General features: G+C 44.4%; 1 protein-coding gene across 1 annotated transcript in view; it reads right to left on the reverse strand.

The window, feature by feature from the left end:
* Positions 1–4,920: 4,920 nt before the first annotated feature.
* camsap1a (calmodulin regulated spectrin-associated protein 1a) overlaps positions 4,921–23,092 on the reverse strand; it is a 33,652-nt gene continuing 15,480 nt past the window's right edge. Inside the window, exons 5-17 of the mRNA XM_063011179.1 lie at positions 21,724–21,865; positions 21,496–21,635; positions 21,162–21,258; positions 19,387–19,551; positions 18,404–18,484; positions 17,302–17,416; positions 13,223–15,113; positions 11,382–11,518; positions 8,653–8,840; positions 7,894–7,996; positions 6,984–7,099; positions 6,752–6,870; positions 4,921–5,214 (exon numbers count right to left, since the gene is read on the reverse strand). Of these exons, the coding sequence (XP_062867249.1) occupies positions 4,921–5,214; positions 6,752–6,870; positions 6,984–7,099; positions 7,894–7,996; positions 8,653–8,840; positions 11,382–11,518; positions 13,223–15,113; positions 17,302–17,416; positions 18,404–18,484; positions 19,387–19,551; positions 21,162–21,258; positions 21,496–21,635; positions 21,724–21,865 (3,588 nt within the window). The remainder of the gene's footprint in view (positions 5,215–6,751; positions 6,871–6,983; positions 7,100–7,893; positions 7,997–8,652; positions 8,841–11,381; positions 11,519–13,222; positions 15,114–17,301; positions 17,417–18,403; positions 18,485–19,386; positions 19,552–21,161; positions 21,259–21,495; positions 21,636–21,723; positions 21,866–23,092) is intronic.

Genomic DNA, 23,092 nt, shown 5'->3' on the forward strand with positions numbered 1-23,092 from the left:
GGTCTAGAAGATGACCAACTGCAGCCAAAAAGCAGCAATAGATGAGCGATCGTCTCTGACTGTACATCTACAAGGTGGACCAACTAGGTAGGAGTGTCTAATAGAGTGGACAGTGAGTGGACACGGTGTTTAAAAACTCCAGCAGCGCTGCTGTGTCTGATCCACTCATACCAGCACACACTAACACACCACCACCATGTCAGTGTCACTGCAGTGCTGAGAATGATTCACCTGTGGGGGTCCTGATCATTGAAGAACAGCATGAAAGCAGGCTAACAAAGAAATAGATGGACTACAGTCAGTAATTGTAGAACTACAGAGTGCTTCTATATGGTAAGTGGAGCTAATAAATTGGACAGTGAGTGTAGAAACAAAGAGGTGGTTTTACACACACACACACAAATCTTATAATTTCTATGTGCTTTCATGGAACACTTGTCATAGTGCACTGCTATTGTGAACATAATGAGCAGCAAATACAGGTAAAAAAAATTCCTCACACAACCCAGCTGTCCACTGACACTGATAATATACTTAAATGTTGTTTGCATCATAAAGAGCTTTCAAACAGCACTGCAGAACAGATTCGATTAGTCTTCGGGTATTATGATCAAGCTGGACCTACAGCCCTCTCTAAACACATTCTGCCATAGGCACACAAATAAATACATAAATAAATAAATATGAGAATATAGAACTAATGAAATGAATAAGAATGGTCACATTCACATATTAAAAATATCATTATAAAACGGATAGTTCCGGTCCTAAAATCTGATTGGCTGAGCCGCGTTCGAAGCCGTTGTAAAATCCCCGATAAACGCACACCTAGGACCACCTCACATCATTCCATATTAATACGCCACTGAATAGAGAAAGTTAATGTTATTTTCGCCCTCACGTTGCCTAGCAACACTGTTAATCGGATTACCTTGCGTCGTGGAAGAATGCTTTATTGTAAGTTTATACACAATAAATACATTTATGATTAAACATTGTTGTATTTATTATATTTTATGTTGACCGCCGTTTTATAAAAGCAATAAGCCACTCGAGACTGTACGTTACTGTTACGATTTTAGCACGGGGAAAGAAGTTTTAGGCACTCCGCTTCGCGTCGTGCCAAAAACGTCATCCCCATGCTAAAATCACAGTAACGTACGGCCTCTCGTGGCTTATTGCTTTAGTAAGTAACATCCTGTATTAGGCTGCACACGGAGCATAGGAGAGCTGTTGTGTTCTGAATACAGTGGTACCTTGAAACTCGACGTCAATTGGTTCGGACTGGCGTTGAGTTTCAAGGTGTTTTTTCCCATAAGGATGTATGGAAAACCTGTTAATGCGTTCCATGGTCCCGTGGACTTGCATATATTTTAGGCTTACGTAAAATAATGGGGTTGTTTATATTTTTATCAGCCATAACATTTAAACCACCTCCTTGTTTCTACACTCACTCACCATATAGAAGCACTTTGTACTTCTACAATCACTGATCTGTTTCTCCGCATGCTTTTTTTAGCCTGTTTTCACCCTGTTCTTCAACGGTCAGGACCCCCACAGAGCAGGTATTATTTAGGTGGTCCTGTAGTGGTCCAGGGTAAAAACAGGCTAAAAAAAAGTATGCAGAGAAACAGATGGACTACAGTCAGTGATTGTAGAACTACAAAGTGCTTCTATATGGTAAGTGAAGCTGATAAAATGGAAAATGTGTGTAAAAACAAGGAGGTTATGGCTGATCTGTATATATAAAACACTTATATAAAAAGCCGATTCTAATAGTTTCTCAGAACCCCGAGCTGTGAAAAAAGTGAAAACAGTGAGGAAAATTCAGATAAACACAGATACATGTGGAGCTTTCAGAGCGAATCTGACTGTTACTCCACACAAATGCAGATTCGTCTCATATGCACACTTTGATGACATATTACCGCACCGCTCAAGCCGAGCGCTGAACAAAGCAGCTGTTCATTGTTAAATTTGAAATTAAATAAATACTTTTTTTTTTTTTTAAACAAACTGAACACATTGAGTTTAAGGCAAACGTTGAGTTTAAATACAAATTTCTCGACGAACAGTGTTGAGTTTCAAAGATGTTTAGTTTAGGGGACGTTAAGTTACAAGGTACCACTGTAACTTTGATTACTTTCACATTACTGGCTTAAGCAGTGTTCTCTCTGCTCTGTGTGCAGTCTAATACAGAAAATGTCTGGATATTTCATCCAAATATTTCATGTTGAGCTATTAGATAGCCACTTCATACCAGTCCTCATACTTTAAGGATTTGGTATTTTTGATTATTCTATTGACAGCTTGTTTAATCACACCTTCATATTGCAGCATGTTCTGTATATTTTCTCCCTGTGTTTTATAACTCTCACTCTTTTATTTGTATTAATACTTTCCATTATTGAACAGTAACATAACAGTAAATTGACTTTAAATGCTCAAGAGGTTACCACATTTCTCACAATATTGCATCAACGACCCAGACACTGCTGCACTGTCTACAGAGGTTCGGAAGACAACGTAAAACACGATTGTGAAGCACCAAACCTAGCTGTAACGCAAGTGCACCGTAAACATTCAGTGAAAATATACCTATGTAGACATAACATACTTTTTAGAAGCTTCATTATATTCATAGCAGAACACGATGATGCCAGGTAGGACATGAGATCACTATTAACACTCCTGCCTTGTAGTAAGGGTTTAATTATTCAGCACCTGTGACGGCATTTAGGATAAAGTTATTGGTGTAGTTAGTAACATTGTCTCCATGCAGTCGGTGTTTCTTTAGGCTTTCGTTTTTCGAGTCCTTTCAGTGTGTGTGTGTGTCTGTGTGTGTTTGTATATAAGTTGAATTCACATTCAGTTGGACAGTTCTATACTTGTAGTGGGTGGAATATTATAGAGAGCACACTGTTACTTCTTGTTTTTTATCATATACACTCTCTGAGCACTATTAATTCTACCTTTGTGGAATATATAACCCCAAATTGGGACAGTATGGAAAATGTGAATAAAACAAAAGTGCAGTGTTCCTTACATTTACTTTGACTTTTATTTGATTGCAGACAGGATGAACCTGAGATATTTCATTTGTTAATATATCTCCATTCCTGCATTCAGGCCTGCAACACATTCCAAAAAAGTTGAGACGGGGGCAATTTAGGGCTAGTAATGAGGTGAAAAAACTAAATATTATGTGATTCCAAACAGGTGATTGTAATCATGGTTTGGTACAAAAGCAGCATCCAGGAAAGGCTGAGTCTTTGATGAGTAAAGATGATCAGATGATCTCCAGTTTGTCAACAAATGCGTGAGAAAATTATTGAAATGTTTAAGAACAATGTACCTCAAAGAAAGATTGGAAGGGATTTGCATATTTCTCCCTCTACAGTGCATAATATCATTAAACCATTTAGGGAATCAGGAGAATTTTAGTGCGTAAAGGCCAAGTGTGCAAGCTTAAGCTGAACCTCCGTGATCTTCCATCCCACAGACGGCACTGCATCAAGAACCGCCACTCAACAATAGCTGATATAACCACATGGGTGAGGGATTACTTTGTCAAACCTTTGTCAAGCACTACAATACAGAGTTACATGCACAAATACCACTTAAAACTTTACTGTGCAAAAAAGAAGCCTCATTTGAACCATATCCGGAAGCCGCGTCAAGTTCTCTGGGCTCGGAGGCATCTAGGATGGACCATCACACAGTGGAAACGTGTATTTTTTTGGAAAAAATGGACACCATGTGCTCAGGACCAAAGACGAAAAGGACCATCCAGACTGTTATCAGGAACAAGTCCAAAAGCCAGGGTCTGTCATGGTATGGTCATTTACACTTCTGTGATGGCAGCATTAATGCAGAAAAGTACACTGAGATCTTAGAGCAACATGTGCTGCCTTCAAGACGTCATCTTTTTAACAAGACAATGCAAAACCACACATTACAAAGACATGGCCGTGGAAGAAGAGGGTACGGGTACTGGACTGGCCTGCCTGCAGTCCCCAATAATGAAAAATGCCACAACGACGACCCCGTACTGTTGTACATCTTAAGACGTGTTTGCAGGAAGAATGGGACAAAATAAAAGCTGAAACACTAAATCACTTGGTCTCCTCAGTGCCAAAACGTCTTTTAAGTGTGGTGAGAAGGAATGGCAACATTACAAAGTGGTAAATGCTTTACTGTCCCAACTTTTTTCGGAATGTGTTGCAGGTCTGAAATGCAGGAATGGATGTTTATTAATAAAAGAAATGAAGTTGAGCAGATAAAACATGAAATATCTCAGGTTCATCCTGTCTGCAGTGAAATAAAAGTCAAAGTAAATGTAAAGCTAAAGTAAATACTGTGCCAGATGAATGATCCAGATCTATTCTGCAATATCACCCACTGTACTGTACTGTGCGTGCTCATGTGTGGGGGTGTAATCTGAAAATGAAATAATACTACAGCAGGACTGAACCCTCTTCTTTTTAACTAAAAGTACAGCATGCAGAAACGGCTGCTTAAAAAATACTGAACGAAGTAAAAACACATTCATAGTAAATCATACCACTCGAACACCCGGTCAAGTTAAGAGAGCACACAGGCTACAGGTCACATGATCAGCGAGGATGGAGTTATTGGTTTCATATGCAAATCAAGGCAGCCCGGTGAGATCATAATTCTGCGGCTGTATTTCATTGGTTAACTGCCCACCGTAGTGCACACCCACTTCATCACTTGCAGCCGGTACGACAGCGGACGAAGCCAATGAGAGTGTAGCAGTAGCTAATAGAACGAGCCAATCAGGAAGCACGAGTCAAGATGCCAACAGGAGCATCACTTCCTCTCAGAATCACCATTAACGTACACCATCCGGACCAATCGGGAAGCTTAATCCAGTACCCAACGATGTGTGTGTGTGTGTCACTTCCTCTTGGTAGAGCTGTGGTGCCGCTTGATCTGCCACAAGTGGTTGTGAATGGTGATGGCGTCCACGCTGGCTGAGACCGTTTTGGCTGGGATGATGGTAAACTGCTTGCGGTCCGAGCTGTACTTGAAGAGAATGTCGATCATTTTGCGCGTGATGGCACGGGGGCCCGTTCCGGTCAACTTCACCAGCTCTTCTGTATCGGGCACGAACACGTAGACCGCCCGGAACTGGCGGCCACCATCGCGGAACAGGATCATCAGATGGTTCGCCTCACATCGCTCGATTTCCTGTACCAAACAATAAGAAACAATGAAAAAAACTGTTAAAGGGGAAAGGTCACACCCTAAAATACTTCAGATTAATGAGTCACCCCAGTAAGTAGGTTTGGTTTTACACTGGTATGGACCACAAGGGCTGTACCCCTTATCCTTTGGGAGCTATTCCTTCAGGAGGGGGCTCTGTAACATGGCTCTGCTCAGCAGTGTGTCACGAATGCAGCCCCTCTGTGCTCCCAGGGCATGTACAGTTTGTTTATGTGCCACGCCCCTCTCTCCTGTAGCACTCTCAGTCTCGAGCCAACACCCCTTTTGTGATTGGTCACCTGCTAATTAGCCACAGCTGCACCTTGTCTGACGTGATTAAGCTAAAGGCATTTAAGAAGGCAGCTTGGAAATCGTTGGGTGGAGACCCAGAAGCAGTGTGACGTCCCTTTTCCAGGGCAGACCACGCCCATAAATCCATCTTATGCATGGGATGCGCCAGTCAGTGTGGTCAGGGTGACGCTCGTGCAATACTGGTCTTGGCTAAATTGGGAACTTTGGGAGCTGTTCCTTTAGGAAGGGGCTCTATAACGTGGCTCTGCTCAGTAGTGAACCACATTAAGAGTTATATCCTTCTGTGTTGCCTTATTGGGCGGCAGAGGGGGCATGGAGGCACAGATGATTGATGTGTCCGTTCTCATGACTGACAATCACCTGCGCCTCATGTGTGTTAGTTTACTCCAGGTGGAAGTATTTCTATATGTCATGGGTTCTCCGTCTCACACTTGACAGCTCCTTAGTTGGCACATCTGCTTCTTTTGGGCCTTACGACAGAACCACCCTGGGACAGCACTGCCCCAGAGGCAGTGTGACTTCCCTTTTCCAGTGCAGAATCCATGTTATGCATGAGATGCGCCAGTTGGTGTGGTTGAGGTGACGCTCATGCAATACTGGTCTTGGCTGAATTGGGAACTTTGGGAGCTGTTCCTTTAGAAAGGGGCGCTGTAACATGGCTCTGCTGAATAAGTTCAGCAGTGAACCACATTAAGAGTTGGGTCCTTCTGTGTTGTCGTTTTGGCCGGCAGAGGGGGCATGGAGGCGCAGATGATTGATGTGTTCAGTCACCTGCTCCACTGTCAAGTGTTAATTTGCTCCAGGTGGAAATTTTTCTATATGTCACAGTTTCTCCTTTTCACACTTGCCAGCTCCTTTGTTGGCATACCTGCTTCTTTTGAGCCTCACGACAGAACCGCCCTGGGACAGCACTGCCCCAGAGACAATGTGATGTCCCTTTTCCAGTGCAGACCCCACCCGTAAATCCACGTTATGGGTGAGATGCACCAGTTGGGGTGCCGCTCGTGCATTGCCCATCTTGGCTGGTTCTGAACGTTCCCCATCTTTCATTTTTCCAGAGAACAGAGTGGCGCAGTGAGCTGTCAGTTCTGCACTGTCCCTGTTCCATCCACTTTCTCCCTTATTATTGTTGTCTTGGCTACAGCCACAATAACCACAGACATGTGCATGTTCGATGTGTTCTACTTACGTCTAAGATAACATGACTTACGTCTAAGATAGAAGTTTTCTGGGCTTCATTGACCTTCCCTGCCAGACAGCAGTGGGCGATGGCATTCTGGATGATTGGTTTATTGGATTTTGCACTGGGCTCTTTGAACAACCTTGGCCCTGTAATAAACACACAGTTGACATCTTAATGCACAGAACAAGCATGCTGCACTTATGATCCTCAGGGCCACCATAACAGTTGTTCACACCACAGTAAATATGTGGGCTCTTACCACTGTACTCTGCTGCAGAGGCGATGGAAGAAGCTGTAGAGCCATTCTCCCAGTCTCTCTCCATGTTTCTGCTAGCATTTCGGCTCAACGTTGGAAATGACTCAACTGACTCACCCCTGCAACACACATATACGAGCACACACACTATATCATACACTGATCAGCCATAACATTAAAACCACCTCCTTGTTTCTACACTCACTGTCCATTTTATCAGCTCCACTTACCATATAGAAGCACTTTGTAGTTCTACAATTACTGACTGTAGTCCATCTGTTTCTCCGCATGCTTTGTTAGCCCTATTTCATGCTGTTCTTCAACGGTCAGGACCACTACAGAGCAGGTATTATTTAGGTGGTGGATCATTCTCAGCACTGCAGTGACACTGACATGGTGGTGGTGTGTTAGTGTGTGTTGTGCTGGTATGAGTGGATCAGACACAGCAGCGCTGATGGAGTTTTTAAACACCTCACTGTCACTGCTGGACTGAGAATAGTCCACCAACCAAAAATATCAAGACAACAGCGTCCTGTGACCACTGATGAAGATCTCAAAGATGACCAACTCAAACAGCAGCAATAGATGAGCGATCGTCTCTGACTTTACAAGGTGGACCAACTAGGTAGGACAGTGAGTGGACACAGTATTTAAAAACTCCAGCAGCGCTGCTGTGTCTTATCCACTCATACCAGCACAACACACACTAACACACCACCACCGTGTCAGTGTCACTGCAGTGCTGAGAATAATCCACCACCTAAATAATACCTGCTCTGTGGTGGTCCTGTGAGGGTCGTGACCATTGAAGAACAGCATGAAAAGGGGCTAACAAAGCATGCAGAGAAACAGATGGACTACAGTCAGTAATTGTAGAACTACAAAGTGCTTCTATATGGTAAGAGATATATGCACACACCTCTGTGAGCCTCCTCCAGAAGTGACGCTGTCTGCTTCCGTAGCGGCAGAGGCCAACGACAGTGAGGAACCTGATGGAGCGGCACACAAACTTACAGCTGAATGAAAAGAGGAAAAAATAGGGAAAAGCTTTAATAATTGTCTTCAATAAATAATAAGTTTTACATACTGTAAACTATATGTTCACTATACGACCAAAAGTATATGGACATCTGACTTTGAGCTTGTTGAACGTTCCACTTCAACACCATTGACTTTAATATGAATTTGCCCCACCTATGCAACTAACACAGCTTCCATTAATGCATGGCTTTCCAACGATAGACACAGCAGAGTGTGTCTATGGGAATTTGTGTTCATTTAGTCAAAAGAGCATTGTAAGGTCATGCTCTAATGTTAGACCTGGCTTGTAATCGCTCAGTGGCACATAGGAGATCTCTTTAGAGAGTCTTTAACACGGCCCAGAAGATCATCGGCTGCCCACTGCGCAGCCTGGAGGACCTGTTCAGTTCCCGCTGCCTCAGAAGGGGCAGTCAACATACTAAAAGACCGATCTCACCCTAGACATCATCTGTTTAACCTGCTGGCACCAGTGGATTGCTGCTCAGTTTCTTTGTACACTGTGCAATGACAATAAAGGCATCTTATCTTACCGTATCTAATTTAATACACCTGTTATTAATTAATCACGAGGGGTGTCCACATACTTTTAGCCATACAGTGTTTGTTATGTATCAGGAAGACCGTCTCGTACGGGTGGTTGTGCCGGACTGGCCACGGTGGAGTGACCTGGGCCGAGGTTTTCTTCTATGTGGACGGGGCTTGGCCACACCCTGCTCCTCCATCAGTTCCTGCTGTTTTTTGCGCAGGTACTCCTGCTTAATAAGCTCCCGACGCGCCTTCTCCTCCTCTTTACGTACCCGGTCCTCCTCCGCTTTACGCCTGAAACACACACACACGACGCATTACAAAGCGTGAAACCGGTGATCATGTGATCAACTTCTTAATTGCTTTACATGTCTACTCTACTGTCCCTGGTGACTAGGTTAATGGGGGAGTGTGTAATGCCTTGCAACGGACAGGCACCCAGTCCAGGATATTGTTATACACCCACTGTTGCAGGGTACACTCTGGACACACCGTGGCCCAAAAACAGTAGCTGGAAATACACAAATAAATCAGTATATAAGTAAATTAATGTTATTACACAAATTACTACCATGCTATAATGTACCCAACCCATTTATAAACTTACTGTCATCTAACTTTTAAAATCACTGTCCATTTTATCAGCTCCACTTACCATATACAAGCACTTTGTAGTTCTACAATTACTGACTGTAGTCCATCTGTTTCACTGCATGCTTTGTTAGCCCCCTTTTCATGCTGTTCTTCAATGGTCAGGACTCTCCCAGGACCACCAAAGAGCAGGTATTATTTAGGTGGTGGATCATTCTCAGCACTGCAGTGCACTGACATGATGGTGGATCATGAGTGGATAAGACACAGCAGTGCTGCTGGAGTTTTTAAACACCTCACTGTCAATGCTGGACTTATAATAGTCAACCAACCAAAAACATCCAGCCAACAGCGTCCAGTGACCACTGATGAAGATCTCAAAGATGACCAACTCAAACAGCAGCAATAGATGAGCGATCCTCTCTGACTTTACATCTACAAGGTGGACCAACTAGGTAGGAGTGACTAATAAAGTGGACAGTGAGTGGACACGGTATTTAAAAACTCCAGCAGCACTGCTGTGTCTGATCCACTCATACCAGCACAACACACACTACCACACCACCACCATGTCAGTGTCACTGAAGAGCTGAGAATGATCCACCACCTAAATAATACCTGCTCTGTGGTGGTCCTGTGGTGGTCCTGACCATTGAAGAACAGGGTGAAAGCAGGTTAAAAAAGTATGTAGAGAAATAGATGGACTACAGTCAGTAATTGTAGAACTACAAAGTGGTTCTATATAGTAAGTGGAGCTGATTAAATGGACATTGAGTGTAGAAACAAGAAGGTGGTTTTAATGTTATGGCTGAACACTTTGGGGACAATATCCTATAAAGGTTTTCCAGTAGCACAGCGGTGCTATTGGCAGAACATCTACACAGACATTGGCTCTGTCCGAGAGGGGGTAGGATGACATGTAACAGGGCTGAAATGGATTGACCCCCTGTACAGGGTGTTCCTCCCCTGAGCACAGTGTTTCCAGCTGGAGCCTGTTGCGAACCTGACCAGGATAAAGTAGTTGATGAAAAAGAAAAAGAAAGAGAACTGAAATATCCTATTAACACCACTAGATGGCAGCACTCGTATAATGTTAAATACACCGATCAGCCATAACATTAAAACCACCTCCTGTCCATTTTATCAGCTCCCCTTACCATATAGAAGCACTTTGTTGTTCTACAATTACTGACTGTAGTCCATCTGTTTCTCTACATGCTTTGTTAGCCCCCTTTTATGCTGTTATTCAATGGTCAGGACCCCCACATGACCACTACAGAGCAGGTATTATTTAGGTGGTGGATCATTCTCAGCACTGCAGTGACACTGACATGGTGGTGGTGTGTTAGTGTGTGTTGTGCTGGTATGAGTGGATAAGACACAGCAGCGCTGCTGGAGTTTATAAATACCGTGTCCACTCACTGTCCACTCTATTAGACACTCCTACCTAGTTGGTCCCACTCGTAGAGTCAGAGACGATCGCTCATCTATTGCTGCTGTTTGACTTGGTCATCTTTGAGATCTTCATCAGTGGTCACAGGACGCTGCCCACAGGGCGCTGTTGGCTGGATATATTTTTGGTTGGTGGACTATTCTTAGTCCAGCAGTGACAGTGAGGTGTTTAAAAACTCCAGCAGCGCTGCTGTGTCTGATCCACTCATACTAGCACAACACACACTAACACACCACCACCATGTCAGTGTCACTGCAGTGCTGAGAATCATCCACCACCTTAATAATACCTGGTCTGTAGTGGTCCTGTGGAGGTCCTGACCATTGAAGAACAGCATGAAAGGAGGGTTAACAAAGCATACAGAGAAACAGATGGACTACAGTCAGTAATTGTAGAATTACAAAGTGCTTCTATATGGTAAGTGGAGCTGATAAAATGGACAGTGAGTGTAAAAACAAGGAGGTGGTTTTAATGTTATGGCTGATTGGTCTATATATTTATATATGAACATTGGATAAAAATAACATATTTTATAAACATTTTTAGTGGCCTACTTAGTTATGCATGGCATACAGAACCGTTCATAAACTACTGTTGGATCTAAAGCTCAACTGCAACTTGGGTATTCAATAAGACAATGATCTGAAACACAAGAGCAAACACTTCGTATAAACCTAAGCTCCTTTTGAAGGCATTTCACACACCCAAGTCATTGATTGCCCTTGCTAAAGTCTGTGCAAGCCATTACTCACAGTAACTGAGCTGACTAGCTGCAAGCACGACAAATGTACCTGGCTTCATCACGTTTCAGCTCCGATTCGGCCTCCAGCTGCTGTTTGCGAAGACGTGCCTCCTCAGCCTTCTTCTGCTGCTTCAACAGAAATGCAGCACGCTTCTTAGCCATCTCATCCGCTGCCTTTTGGTCATCCTATACACAACAAAAGTCAAGATGTAACCATGCATGTAGCTTTCATTTTTCAAATATATCTTTTACCTTCAACTTTCTACTATTGATTATTACATGGACACAGTTTAATAAAACTAATTTGTCTTTTAAGATTGTTGACTTTATTCATGCACAGGCTAAATAATAGAGCAAGAAATAAATGGAATGATGGAATCAGCCCAGTCTATCTGTAATATTTAGGTCAATTTGTTGGCAAACAGTGCCTCTAAGTGTCTCTAAGAAAAAGTTGGGACAGTATGGAAAATGCAAATAAACTAAAAATGCAGTGTTCGTTACATTTACTTTGACTTTATTTGATTGCAGACAGTTTGAAGCTGAGATATTTCATGTTTTATCTGATCAACTTCATTTCATTTATTAATAAACATCCATTCCTGCATTTCAGACCTGCAACACATTCCAAAAACATTGGGACGGGGGCAATTTAGGGCTTGTAAGGAGGTGAAAAAACTAAATAATGATGTGATTCCAAACAGGTGATTGTAATCATGGTTTGGTACAAAAGCAGCATCCAGGAAAGTCCACAGTTTGTCCACAAATGTGTGAGAAAATGATTGAAATGTTTAAGAACAATGAACCTGGAAGGGATTTGCACATTTCTCCCCCTACAGTGCATAATATCATTAAACCATTAAAGAAATCGGGAGGAATTTCAGTGTGTAAAGACCAAGAGCGCAAGCTTAAGCTGAACGCCTGTGATCTTCCATCCTTCAGACGGCACTGCATCAAGAACCACCACTCAACAATAGCTGATATAATCACATGGGTGAGGGATTACTTTGGCAAACCTTTGACAAGCACTACAATACAGAGTTACATGCACAAATGCCACTTACAACTTTACTGTGCAAAAATAAAGCCTTATGATAACCATGTCCAGAAGCGGCGTCGACTTCTCTGGGCTCGGAGGCATCTAGGATGGACCATCACACAGTGGAAACGTGTATTGTGGTCAGATGAATCAGCATTTCAGGATTTTTTTGGAAAAAAAATGGACGCCGTGTTATCAGAAACAAGTCCAAAAGCCAGGGTCTGTCATGGTATGGTTCTGTGTCAGCGCCCTTGGCAAAGGTCATTTACACTTCTGTGATGGCAGCATTAATGCAGAAAAGTACATTGAGATCTTAGAGCAACATGTGCTGCCTTCAAGACGTCGTCTTTTCCAGAAACCACATGCTGCACACATTACAAAGGCATGACTGGGGAAGAAGAGGGTACGGGTACTGGACTGGCCTGCCTGCAGTCCTGACCTGTCCCCAATAGAGAATGTGTGGAGAATTTTAAAAGGAAAAATGCCACAACGACGACCCCGTACTGTTGCACATCTTAAGACGCGTTTGCAGGAAGAACGAGACAAAATAAACGCTGAAACACTAAATCACTTTGTCTCTTCGGTGCCAAATCGTCTTTTAAGTGTGATGAGAAGGAATGGCAACATTACAAAGTGGTAAATGCTTTACTGTCCCAACTTTTTTTTGGAATGTGTTGTAGACCTGAAATGCAGGAATGGATGTTTATTAATAAATGAAATGAAGTTGAGCAGATAAAACATGAAATATCTCCTGTCTGCAATCAAATAAAAGTCAAAGTAAATGTAAGAAACTCTGCTGTCCCAACTTTTTCTGGTTTGGGGTTGTATATAACTATGGAAACAATTGAAGTTACCTTAAAAAAGAAGCCCATTCCTGCTTTTTGTTCACTGGAGTCAGGAGCTTCAGCCAGTTCGGACAGGTCCACCTCGATCAGCTGGGCTTTTTTCTCCTCACTCATATCTGAAACGTCGTCCTTCTCTAACCCTCTCTGCTCCTCCACCACTGGCGATTCTGGTTTGGGCATCTCTAACCCCTCTGATCTCTGGTTCCCAAAACTATGGACCCGGAACGTGGTGTTTCGGGCTCCGCCCCGGCTTGGGGTGCGGCTATTTATTCTGGCTCCGCCCTCTTCTTCATTCTCAGCTACGGGTGTCTTACAGTCTGGCGACAGTCTGGCGTCGCCGCCAGGCGTCCGGGTGCTGCTCTTTGAGCCTGCTCGATGGGCACAGTCTTTGTTGAGCTTGAGCTCGGAGGGTTTGGTCCGAGAACTTCGAGACATGCTGAGCTTTGGGGGTGCTCGCTTTGCTGTGGAGATTTCCACAAATTGCATGGAGGAGCGAGGCTTGGTGTCTGGTTCGTGAGGAGGATGAGGTTTCTTGACATATTCCTGCTGTGGTGATTTGAGGGTTTGCCTCATGAGCAGTTCCTGCTGGACTGAGAGCTGCATCATTTGCTGCTGGATCGAACCAATGGCCTCGTTCAGAAGCTCAATTGAGTGGCTGCACTCGCTTAGGTCTAGGTTTCCACCTGCTTCCTCACAGTCCTCCACCTCTCTTGTGCGGTTATCAGAACTAGCCGTTGGTGAAGCTGCAACCTTCGCACCTTGTCTGTCTTTATTCAGGTTGTTTCCATTTTCCTTGCTCTTGGCCTTCAACACCTCGACGCATGCGTCATCCTTTGCCACCTTCTTCACCTTCATCGCCAGCGCTTCTTGTTTCCCTGGATGGGGCAGCGTGTCACTCCGATCCTTTTTAACCACGTTCAGGAAGGCCGCTTTGCCCAGCTGGATCCTCTGCCGTGCCGCCAGGACCTCCATCTTTTTCTTCTGAGCCTCGATAGCCCGCCGCTTCTCCTCCAGTTGCAGTTTTAAATGGATGAGATCTGACGCCATGCCGCCTTTACCATCAGGGCTTAGAGTGCCAGTGTCGGAGCCATCTGGAGTCGTAGCATACGAGGTACTACCAGTGCTGTAACCGTCTGGCATCGTGACGTGTTGCAATCGCCTTTCGGCAAAGCTGGTGACGCGACCGGTGCCAGTAGACGTGCTGCTGGCTTGAGAGAGCGAGCTCGGACTGCATCGTCCACTGGTGCCATCTTTGTCCCCATGCTCTTGCACTCGTACGTCCTCGCATAGCTTCATGGATTCTCCTTCATCCTTTCGTTGGTCCAGGCACTTGATCTTTTTACTAGGAGTAAAAAATAGTATTCTTTCGCAATCCTGCTTTTCAGTGTCGTCTTCCTCGTCTTCGTCTCCGATCTCCGAGTCCGAGTCTTCGTCCGGAGGTGTTTGCTCGGCCACTCTTATGTCCTGTGTGGTTCCATGTAGAAAGAAGCCCGCGGAGTGCGTCACATTTTGTGGTTCAACAGTATCAATGGGTGAAAAGCTTTGGTTTATTAACATGTGGTGACCTCCCCGTCTTCTCCGAGTTCGTCCCTCTCCGCTTTCATCTTGTTTACTGACCGCCGTGAGTTTCTCCTTATTGGGTCTTAAAACCGCCGGCTGCAAAGGCTCAAGGAAAAAGCCCTCAGAACGGGTTTCCGGACCCATCACGGCAACAAGTTCCTCATCCTTTTCCACGCTGTCATGCCTGCGGACCAAACTGGGGGAGGGCTGGCCATTAATGCGATGACGTGGGGTGACTGAAATGACGTTGGACGCTAGACTGTCTTTGCTGATGGAGCGTGTCAAGCTGATGTTGTCCACGCATACGTGCTCCCAATCTGTTTCTAGCTGCGACAGCGGTCTGAGAGAGAGGACAGCAAGGGACATGATAGATAGATGGATGGATGGATGGATGGACGGACAGTCGGATAGATAGATAGATAGATAGATAGATAGATAGATAGATAGATAGATAGATAGATAGATAGATAGATAGATAGATAGATGGACAGACGGATAGATAGATAGATAGATAGATAGATAGATAGATAGATAGATAGATAGATAGATAGATAGATAGATGATGGATGGATGGACAGACGGATAGATAGATAGATAGATAGATAGATAGATAGATAGATAGATAGATAGATAGATAGATAGATAGACGGACGGACAGATAGACGGACAGATAGACAGATAGATAGACAGACAGATAGACAGATAGATAGATAGTTGGATGGACGGACGGACAGACAAGACAGATGGATAGATAGATGGATAGATGGATGGATGGATAGTTGGATGGATAGATGGATGGATAGATGGATGGATTGATAGATGGACGGATGGATGGATGGATGGATGGATAGATAGATTGATAGATGGACAGATAAATAGATGGACAGATAGATAGATGGACGGATGGATGGATGGACGGACGGACAGATAGATAGATGGATGGATGGATGGACGGATAGATAGATAGTTGGATAGATAGATGGATGGATGGATGGATGGATAGATAGTTGGATAGATAGATGGATAGATAGATAGATAGATAGATAGATAGATAGATAGATAGATAGATAGATAGATAGATAGACGGACGGACGGATGAATAGATAGATAGATGGATGGATAGATAGACGGACGGACGGACGGACAGACAGACAGACAGATAGATAGGGGAAGAAAGGTTCAGATTAATGAATTTAAGAGACCCTATAATTCATGCAAGAAAATAACATTCTACACCGACTAGGCATAACATTATGACCACTGATAGGTGAAGTGAATAACACTGATTATCTCTTCATCACAGCACCTGTTAGTGGGTGGGATATATTAGGTTGATGTGTTTGAGCGTGTTTGACAAGGGCCAAATTGTGATCTGCAGTCTGCAGTGGTCAGTATCTATCAAAAGTGGTCCAAGGGCCGCTCAGGTGGCACAGCGGTAAAAACACATGCTGCAACCAGAGCTGGATCTGGAATACATTGTATCGAATCCAGCTCTGCCTTACCGGTCCAGGCTGGGCGGCTATATGAACAACGATTGGCCTGTTGTTCAAGATGGGCGGGACTAAGGCCGGATGTGGGTCTCTCTCTGTCAGAATGGTGCGATTACGACCTCTGCTGGCTGATTAGAGGCGCCTACACAGAGATGAGGAAGGAGTGCTCTTAGGGTGTGTCTCTCCGCATGCAACGCTAGGTGGCACGACACTCATCAATGTGTGAGCGATAAGATGCATGCGGCTGCTGCTCACGTTTCGGAGGGGATGTGGGTTAGCTTCGATCTCCTCGGTCAGGGCAGGGATCGGCATAGGCAGAGAGGAAGCACAATGCATTTGGGTAAAAAAATTTGACGTGCTAAAGGGGGAGAAAAAGGGGAGAAAATGCATAAAAAAAAAAGAAAAAAAAAAAGAAGTGGTCCAAGGAAGGAACAGTGGTAAACCAGCGACAGGGTCATGGGCGGCCAAGGCTCAATGATGCACGTGGGGAGCGAAGGCTGGTCCGTGTGGTCCGATCCAACAGACGAGCTACTGTAGCTCAAATTGCTGAAGAACTTAATGTGCATCACAGTTTGTTGCGTATGGGGCTCCATAGCCACAGACCAGTCAGGGTGCCCATGCTGACCCCTGTCCACCGCCGAAAGCGCCAACAATGGGCACGTGAGCATTGGAACTGAAGCCCGGAGCAATGGTCTGATGAATCACGTTTTCTTTTACATCACGTGGATGACCGAGTGCATGTGCGTCGCTCACCTGGGGAACACATGGCACCAGGATGCACTATGGGAAGAAGGCAAGCCGGCGGAGGCAGTGCGATGCTTTGGGCAATGTTCTGCTGGGAAACCCTGGGTCCTACGTGTTACTTTGACACGTACCAGCAACCAGGTGAAACAATCTGGGTTCTTTCTGTGTGGAGTTTGCACGTTCTCCCTGTGTCTGCATGGGTTTCCTCTGGACACTCCGGTTTCCTCCCACAGTCCAAAGGCATGCAGCCAGGTTAATAAGCTTTGACTGTGTGTGTGTTTGCACTTCTCTTACCTTTGTTTTTTCTCCATCCAGGCCAGCCGGGATAGAGGACTAGGACCAGGACCAAGACCAGGACCAGGATTGTGCCCGTCCATACGTGAGAGAGAATTAGACCTGTTTCTAAACTCTACACACAAACAAGTAAACATCAAAAATCAGAGACACAAGGGTCTATAGTTATAAGAATGCATTTGTGTCTATTGAACATGCAGACAGTCAGTAACGGTGATATTACCATAAACCATAAACCAAGGTACTGAACTAGTGATCAGAAGATTGACAATTTACCAGTGGTGGGGCTTGAACCAGCACTGTTGGTCCCCTAAACAAGGCTCTTAACCCTCAATTGCTTGCATTGCATTCGTGTTGGATAAAGGCACAGCGGTAAAATACACTAGCACACCAGAGCTGGGATTTCAAATACATCGTATCGACTCTCAGCTCTGCCATCCGACTGGGTTGGGCGGCTACATGAACAACGATTGGTTGTTGTTCAGGGTGGGATGATGTTTTTAACAGGGGGTGAGTTATAAATCCACTGTATACACACACACACACACACACACACTATATGGCGCAGCGGGATATTCTCCTAGCACGCCGGCGCCGAGATCCTGAACTCCTCGGTTCGAAACTCGGTGTTGCCACCGGTCGGGCATAACTGGCAGTGCCTGCAGCTGACACGTCTCTGCTAGGGCGGGATGACCGGACTGTGTGGCTGGGGTCTTCAAACGCTGCGTACAGGACCCTGATTGGCAGATAGAGAAGCGAATAATGCGAATAATGCTGAACAGGGTGTGGCTCTCTGTGCACAAGGCTGATCCGCATATGAACTCGCGTCGCGCAGGTGAAAAGAGGCAGTCGGTACTGCACACGTGTCTGAGGGGGCGTGTGTCAGTTGCGAAGCTTCTCAGTCAGCATCTGCTAAATGCCTGAAATATAAATGTAAATCCCCGCACTGGCCGATTTTCTTCAACACGTATGAAATCTGATTGTTTCTTTTCACCAGCCAGCAGTGGATTCTCCCAAACTCACAGAGAGTCATGATATCTTGTGCATTTGTATGTTTATATTAACTATTAAGTTCAGGTCTTTCAGCCACACTAGTAGTTACCTCCAGCCTCCTCCATGTGGAGAGGCTTCTGTTGTCTCTGTTTCAGTGAAAGGAGTGAATATGATGGACTTGCTTTGGTACTGCAAATAAAGAGAGAATACTGTTTACCATGTATACAATTCTTACCAGATAAAAATGCTAGCAGAAACAGTCACTGTCTTGCATTATACTGTACACTGATCAGCCATAACATTATGACCAACACTCACAGTCCATTTTATCAGCTCCACTTACCATATAGAAGCACTTTGTATTTATTCAATTACTGACTGTAGTCCATCTGTTTCTCTACTTGGTCAGGACCCCCAAAGGACCACGACAGAGCAGGTATTATTTGGGTGATGGATCATTCTCAGCACTGCACTGACACTGACATGGTGGTGGTGTGTTTGTGTGTGTTGTGCTGGTATGAGTGGATCAGACAAATAAATACCGTGTCCACTCACTGTCCACTCTATTAGACACTCCTACCTAGTTGGTCCACCTTGTAGATGTAAAGTCAGAGACGATCGCTCATCTATTACTGCTGTTTGAGTCGGTCATCTTCTAGACCTTCATCAGTGGTCACAGGACGCTGGCCATGGGGAGCTGTTGGCTGGATGTTTTTGGTTGGTGGACTATTCTCAGTCCAGCAGTGACAGTGTGGTGTTTAAAAACATATCCACTCATACCAGCACAACACACACTAACACACCACCACCATGTCAGTGTCACTGCAGTGCTGAGAATGATCCACCACCCAAATAATACCTGCTCTGTAGTGGTCCTGTGGGGGTCCTGACCATTGAAGAACAGCATGAAAAGGGGCTAACAAAGCATGCAGAGAAACATATGGACTACAGGCAGTAATTGTAGAACTACAAAGTGCTTCTATATGGTAAGTGGAGCTGATAAAATGGACAGTGAGTGTAGAAACAAGGAGGTGGTTTTAATGTTATGGCTGACCATATGTGTGAAAACAATCCATACCCACAGACACATTACAGATGCCAACCTCTTTGTGTATAATTTATACCTGATATAGGTGTCATGAACAGGTCCTGTCGACAGGGAGTCCACAGAAGGGGAGGAGCTTAAGAAGCTTCGCTTTGCAGCATTTGAGACTGGTAAGTGGAAGCGGGAACTCCTTGCCTGTGTCGATGCTCTCACTGCCATGTGAAAAAATGCCAAGCTTCAGTGTAGTATGAGAAAACCTGGCTTACAACCACACCAAAGGGATTATAGGGTTGAGGTCAGGGCTCTGTGTAGGCCACAGGAGTTCCTCCACAACAGACTTGTCAAGACACATTTTGCATTACACAGTTGGAAGCATGAAGCTGATTTGTATTGAATTCATTCTACAACCTTAAATCAGAAAAAGTTGGGACAGTATGGAAAATGCAAACTTTTATTTGTTTGCAGACAGTTTGAACCCAAGATATTTCATGTTTTATCTGCTCACATTCCTGCATTTCAGGCCTGCAACACATTCCAAAAAAATTTGGGACGGGGGCAATTTAGGAATATTAATGAGGTGAAAAAACTAAATAATGATGTGATTCCAAACAGGTGATTGTAATCATGGTTTAGTACAAAAGCAGCATCCAGGAAAGGCTGAGTCTTTGATGAGCAAAGATGATCAGAAGATCTCCAGTTTGTCAACAAATGTGTGAGAAAATGATTGAAATGTTTAAGAACAATGTACCTCAAAGACAGATTGGAAGGGATTTGCATATTTCTCCCTCTACAGTGCATAATATCATTAAACCATTCAAGGAATCGGAAGGAATTTCAGTGTGTAAAGGTCAAGAGCGCAAGCTTAAGCTGAACACCAGAGATCTTTGATCCCTCAGACGGCACTGCATCAAGAACCGCCACTCAACAATAGCTGATATAATCACATGGGTGAGGGATTACTTTGGCAAACCTTTGTCAAGCACTACAATACAGAGTTACATGCACAAATGCCACTTAAAACTTTACTGTGCAAAAAAAGAAGCCTTATTTTAACCATGTCCAGAAGCGGCGTCGACTTCTCTGGGCTCGGAGGCATCTAGGATGGACCATCACACAGTGGAAACGTGTATTGTGGTCAGATGAATCAGCATTCCAGGTCTTTTTTGGAAAAAATGGACGCCATGTGCTCCGGACCAAAGACGGAAAGGACCATCCAGACTGTTATCAGGAACAAGTCCAAAAGCCAGGGTCTGTCATGGTATGGGGGTGTGTCGGTGCCCTTGGCAAAGGTCATTTACACTTCTGTGATGGCAGCATTAATGCAGAAAAGTACACTGAGATCTTAGAGCAACATGTGCTGCCTTCAAGACGTCATCTTTTCCAGGGACATTTATGCATTTTTTAACAAGACGATGCAAAACCACATGCTGCACACATTACAAAGGCACGGCTGTGGTAGAAGAGGGTACGGGTACTGGACTGGCCTGCCTGCAGTCCTGACCTGTCCCCAATATAGAATGTGTGGAGGATTTTGAAACGAAAAATGCGACAACGACGACCCCGTACTGTTGCACATCTTAAGACGTGTTTGCAGGAAGAACGAGACAAAATAAAAGCTGAAACACTAAATCACTTGGTCTCCCCAGTGCCAAAACGTCTTTTAAGTGTGGTGAGAATGAACGGCAACATTACAAAGTGGTAAATGCTTTACTGTCCCAACTTTTTTTGGAATGTGTTGCAGGCCTGTTTGAGACCTACACAAAGACCTACAAAATAATGTTGACAGTTTTTAACAGAAGTTCATTAGTGATACGTCTCTTACCATCTTTGATCTCTTGTGGATCTCTGGGTTTCACGAACTCTGGCCTTACAACCTCGAACCACCAAAACAGCTCTGCTATAAACACCATCATGTTGTGCTGCAAAACAAAAGAAATTGTCAATTGTGTTTAAATTTACATTCACAGCATTTAGCAGACGCTCTTTGTCCAAAACAGGTTACACATGGGACCAATTACAGTGCACGCACCAGTGTTTAAATACATGCCCAGCAACCCGCCACAGTTGTATAAATGCAAATGAGAAGTCAGAACATTAGTAGTAGAGCAATTAGTAATTGCAGGTGTGAAAGCGCCCTGTGTGTGTATTCTTCTCACCTTCAGCACTGCTGGAGCGTACAGCAAGTCCTCAATGCTCAGGTATAAACACCTGTTCAGGTACTCACTGGAGAACTCCTTTAGGAGCTGAAGATTATAAATGCTATCAGAGATGGACAGAACCTCCTTCAGACAGATATCTGAGACAGAAGAAAATGTAGGAACTTAATAGTAAGATGTGATTAGTAGGTAGCAGTATGTCCTGTGTGTGTGTATATGTGTGTGTACCCTCCAATCTCATGTATTCAGGGCAGTAGTAGTGGATGATGATCAGCAGGGCAGCACCGTTACACAGGTCCTTCATCAAATCCTCCACCAGTGGAAGATGAGGAAGAATACGACTAGACACATGGTCTCTTCGGTATCGAACCTACATTTGTGAAGGAAGAGAGAGATCAGAGACAAGGCACTTATGTACTTATACATATACACACACACGATTAGGAAAATTACCTTACAAGCCATTAACTATTAAGAATCCATTGTACAGTACATCCATTATAGTGAAGTGTCATAGTGTCTAGTGTTTTACTAGTCTTACAAGGTCAGGCGTTGTTGTTCATGAAATTTTAACACTGCATATGTACAGTGCTAATACTGAACACAACTAAGATGTTATGAAGTTCTTATGGTAAATGCGGTGTTAGCTTGATGACAGATGTAATGGGACCCATTTCCTCCAAACATTAAACCTTTTACTGGTACTGTCTTGCTGAAATGATCATAGACTTCTCCAGATAAGACGTCACCATGATGGTACTATATGTCTCTCTAACATCCCAATATACAGTACGTCTCCGCAGCAATGGTACCATCACAGATGAACACATATGCAAGTCACCTGTCTTTTGGGCCATCTGAAATAAGCTTTGGCCCAGAGAACTTGACAGCATTTCTAATTAGAACAGATGTATGGCTTTCTCTTTGCATGATGCAGTTTCAGATTGTATTTCTTGATGCAATGACAGACTGCACATTGCGGAGGCAGTGGGAAGAGACCCCATTCGACCTTCCATCCCTAAAACACAGCCAACTGTGTCTGTGTGGTCGCCTGGACAGGTCAGTGGCTCTGCTGAGAAAACTGGCCTTTTTTGTTTATGCATTTTACCCAGTTTAGCATAGTCAATTCGTCTTCCGCTGCTGGAGACTCCGGTCGTGTCCGAGGAGGGTATATTCACCCGCCTCACGCTCCCTCCGGCGCGTGTGCAGTCCACCGACCCCTTCTTATTCGGCCACACGTTTGGTGAATTCGCGCGCGGAGAGCCACACACTAATCCCCGCGCTCCTCCATTTCCTGTACAGGCGCCTCGGACTACAAACCAAAGTCCTTACACTACAAACCAAGGTCCTTACACTACAAACCAAGGTCCTTACACAACGTCGAAGACCCCACCCACATTACTCCGATCTTTAACCCTCCCGGCAGACTTTAAATGACCAATTCTGTCTGCTGCAGGCACTGCCAAGCAGAGCTGAGGTTCAAACTCTGGAGTTTAGAAGCTCAGCGCTGGTGTGCTAGCGGAATATCCTGCTGCGCCACCTGGACACCGGCCTAGCTCATTTTTTTAAATGCAATTCATAGTCATATTTCGCATAA

Source organism: Trichomycterus rosablanca, chromosome 16 (assembly GCF_030014385.1).
Source record: "Trichomycterus rosablanca isolate fTriRos1 chromosome 16, fTriRos1.hap1, whole genome shotgun sequence".
In the NCBI taxonomy this organism is placed as follows: Eukaryota; Metazoa; Chordata; class Actinopteri; order Siluriformes; family Trichomycteridae; genus Trichomycterus; species Trichomycterus rosablanca.